General features: G+C 49.7%; 1 protein-coding gene across 1 annotated transcript; it reads right to left on the reverse strand.

The window, feature by feature from the left end:
- Window positions 1-1,178: 1,178 nt before the first annotated feature.
- LOC135700061 (uncharacterized) lies at window positions 1,179-3,231 on the reverse strand. Its single transcript, XM_065220450.1, has one exon. It carries the CDS (start codon window positions 3,147-3,149, stop codon window positions 1,179-1,181), a length of 1,971 nt encoding a protein of 656 aa, XP_065076522.1. The 5' UTR covers window positions 3,150-3,231.
- Between the last annotated feature and the right edge of the window lie 696 nt (window positions 3,232-3,927).

Raw genomic sequence — 3,927 nt, forward strand, 5'->3', positions numbered from 1 at the left:
TCGGAGGGTACACTCAAAACTGGTTGTGAGTTGCAGAATTATCCTTACCAGAAATCATTGAAAGCTGTATATAACTGTTTATTCTGGCAAAAGGTGGAAGTTCTTTCGAACAGGAGTCTTGACATTATTTTAGGTTAAAATTGGAGCGCTTGAAAACCATTGCATCTAGAAATCCTTAGAGGGTGAGATGAGCGCATTGGCGTAAATACAGGTAGCGTGTAAATATCCAGACCTAGGGTTTGCCCCATCCCATGGAACTGTATAAAATATGCGGGAGTATTAACTGTTTGCATTACATTGAAATTCATTTTTTCCCGCATACATTTTGACGGAATAAAACTTAATAATTAGCTGAATATTATTTAAATACTTCAAAATCAACGCTCGATGCTGGGAGAATATCTTAGGGACGCCATTTGAATATTTGAACAGTTGGAAATTTTCGCAACGCCCATGCATTAATTATGTCACGCTAAATCGAGCAAAAAATTACCCCCTTCCCTCTATCGTGACGTTTTTCCTATACCTAATGCCTTGCTTGTCACAAAATCTTAGACCCCTCCCTCCTCCCCCTTAGAGCGTGACATAATATATGCATCAACCTTAAGACCTGATCAATTTACAGTCTTTAAACATATCCATAGTGTCCACGCACTGGGATCCTCTTCGATGAGCTCCAACGCCTGGCAACGGCTGAGCGAACTATCCGGAAATGGTCACTGGTTCAGGGGTTTAGCCACAGAAAGTTAAAACTCTTTTAGTCTTGAAAAAGACTGATTGATTGGCGTGTGTGGTTGGTTTCGGTCAGGAGAAAAAGAGATGAACTCGCGGTGTTAGATTGATTGTATATTAAACGGGTGTGATTCTTATAATGGTTTGATTTGTACTGAATAGGTAAAGTTTGGTGCCGGTACTTTTATACCTACCGACTCGATCGAGAGTGATCGAGTCAGGAGGATATTCCTACGTGATGTAGCTGTTTGTTGTTTCCTGCTGTGTAGAGCGAAATACAATTATGTGCGGCGTGTGGGTACAATAGGTTTAGGTTTTTGCTTGTTCTGTGTCGCTTGTGCAGTGGTATCTCGGACCATCGCGTTGTCCGCGACATACCGGCCACCATGAAAAATGTGTTTCATTAAATTTAACAATAAATTCACTTCTTAACTAATACTTCTCAATCAATCATCTGGGTTGGCAGCGGGCGCTGCATTGTCGTCAGGGCCACCAGGCACTTCGCCGGAAGTGGAGGTGGATCTTGCGTCATCGTCGATGGGAAGCAGGCAGATCTTCACGATCGGTCGGTCGAAGACTGCGCCGGATGCCAGTCTGACGGTCACGACACGGACGAGGCCATCCGCGCCGGGATGGACGGTTTCGATTCGGCCCATGCTCCACCTGAGCGGTGGTAGGTTGTCGTCCTTCAGGAGTACCAGCTTGCCGACCAGAACATTCGGCTGCCGGTAGTAGTGCTTCGAACGTTGCTGTAGTTGATGAAGGTAGTCCGTCGACCAGAGTTTCCAAAAGGTTTGGGTTCTGCGATGCACCTCCTGCCAAAGCGAAAGCCGGTTGTTGGGAACTTGGGCAAGGTCGGGCTCCGGGATTGATTGGAGAGCTGATCCGACCAGAAAGTGTCCCGGTGTGAGGGCTTCCGTGTCACTTGGGTCTTCAGATAGGGCCGTCAGTGGCCGAGAGTTGAGACAGCTCTCTATCTGGCAGAGGATGGTACACATAACATCGCTTGACAGGGATTCCAAGCCGACGACTCGCCGAAAATGATGCTTGAAAGCCTTGACTGCGGCCTCCCAAAGGCCGCCGAATGTCGAAGCGTTCGCGGGGATGAAGTTGAACTGGATGGATGATTCAGCGCAGAACGATGCTATCTTCAGTCGTAGTTGTTGGTCGTTGAGTTGCTTGCAGAGGTCTCGGAGTTCCCTGTCTGCGCCCTTGAAGTTGGTGGCATTGTCACAGAACAGAGCGATTGGCTTGCCTCGGCGTGCAACGAACCGTTTCAACGTTGCGATGAAGGCTTCGGAGCTGAGATCGCCAACCAATTCGAGGTGTACGGCCTTCGTAGCCATACATACGAATACAGCAACGTATGCTCGGATCGGTGGAGCTGGTTTCGTTCGACGTACTGGTACCTTCAGCCAAACGGGACCACAGAAATCAACGCCCGTGTTGAGGAACGCACGGGTCGGAGTGATGCGAACTTTAGGAAGTTGGCCCATCAGCTGGTGTTCTGCTTGTGGTCGTGTGCGGTAACAACGCAAGCAGGATTTGACGTGTCTCCGTGCCAGGTTACGGAGGTTTAATGGCCAATATTGTTCACGGATGTGTGCGATCATCGCACGCGGTCCAGCGTGGAGAAGCTGCTTGTGCACCGAATCAACGAGCAGTGAAGTGAACGGATGCGCTGCAGGCAAAAGCATTGGATGCTTGCGCATGAACGAGTATGAAGAGTGGTTCAGCCGGCCACCGACCAGAAGTACATCATCGTGGATGAAGGGATTCAAGGTACGTAATGGGGATTTCTTGAGATCCGCTTCGCATCTGGCCTGAAGCATAGCGATTTCTTGGCTGAAGCACTCATTTTGCACAACTTTCACAAGGCCTTCTTGTGCTTGAAGGAGTTCTGCTGAGGTAAGGTACGGAATAGCTTGTAGGTGGAATCCAGCGAGCTTGGCCCGACAGTACCGCACAATTCTGCGGCAATATGCAGCGATGCGGGTGAGTCTCGTTAGTGACGAGTAGCGGGTGAACAGTGTGCGGTCGGGAGCTTCGGTGGATCGAGTGACGGCTGCAAGCGTACGAAGCTTCACCTCGAGAACTTCGGGAGGAAATTCACAGGCGTCTTGGACTGGAAACATACTTGGCCACTCCGCTGGATCGGACGTTAACCACGGTGGACCCTTCCACCATAGTGCGTTGTTGACGAGCTCGCAGGGATCGACACCCCTCGAGATGAGATCGGCCGGGTTCTCCAGACCGGCGACGTGATTCCAAGTGCCTCCTTCAGTGAGTCGCTGCACCTCCGCGACACGATTTGCCACGAAAGTGTTGTAGTTGGACGGTGGGTTGTACAGCCAATGGAGAGTGATTGAAGAGTCAGACCAAAAATAAGCATTAGCATTTATGTTGAGGCTTAACATAACAGTTTGGTACAGTTGGCTGAGGAGGACAGCAGAGCAGAGCTCTAGACGGGGAATTGATAAGGTTTGGATAGGAGATACTCGGGATTTGGCGGTTAGGAGACGGGTTGTGACGACACCACTTCTTCCGACACTTCTCAAATAGATGCATGCTCCGTAAGCGTTTTGAGATGCATCGCAAAACCCATGAAGTTGCACATTGTCTCCGGCGCCTGGAGCTTTGACCAAACGAGAGATGGAAAATGTTCCTAGAGCAGCCAGACCAAGTCTGTAGTCTTCCCACACGGTACAGAGTGCATTGGGAAGTTCTTCGTCCCAGCTTAGTTTCAACTTCCAAAGTTGTTGGACAAACACTTTGGCTGTGATGATCACCGGACCCAAGATACCCAATGGGTCGAAGAGTTTGGACATCTCGGAGACCACGATTCGTTTCGTGATCGGATTATCAGAGAATCGCTCAGGAACTTTGAACCGGAAGGTATCCGATTCAGGGTGCCACAGCAGACCGAGTGTGCTGACGGAGCCTTGGATGTCATCAACTGCGACAATTGGCCTATCATCCTTCAGGTTGTCCGGGATGTGTGACAACACTTCGGACGAATTCGACGACCACTTTCGAAGTTCGAACCCTGCGGACGCAAGGATGCTCTGCACTCCAGAATGCAGCTGAGTTGCTTCTTCCACAGTGTCAGCACCGCTGAGGAAATCGTCCACGTAGAAATCCTTACCGATTCGTGCTGCAGCATCGGTTTCGCTCACCGAGTGATCATAGGACAAT

This window comes from Ochlerotatus camptorhynchus, unplaced genomic scaffold, assembly GCF_037179485.1.
Source record: "Ochlerotatus camptorhynchus isolate MF236.1 unplaced genomic scaffold, CSIRO-AGI_Acam_v1.1 ptg000128l, whole genome shotgun sequence".
Taxonomy (NCBI): Eukaryota; Metazoa; Arthropoda; class Insecta; order Diptera; family Culicidae; genus Ochlerotatus; species Ochlerotatus camptorhynchus.

Bases quoted from the DNA above. Each gene is read 5' to 3' on its own strand.
- LOC135700061 (XM_065220450.1), bottom strand. From the start codon at position 3,149: ATGTTAAGCCTCAACATAAATGCTAATGCTTATTTTTGGTCTGACTCT.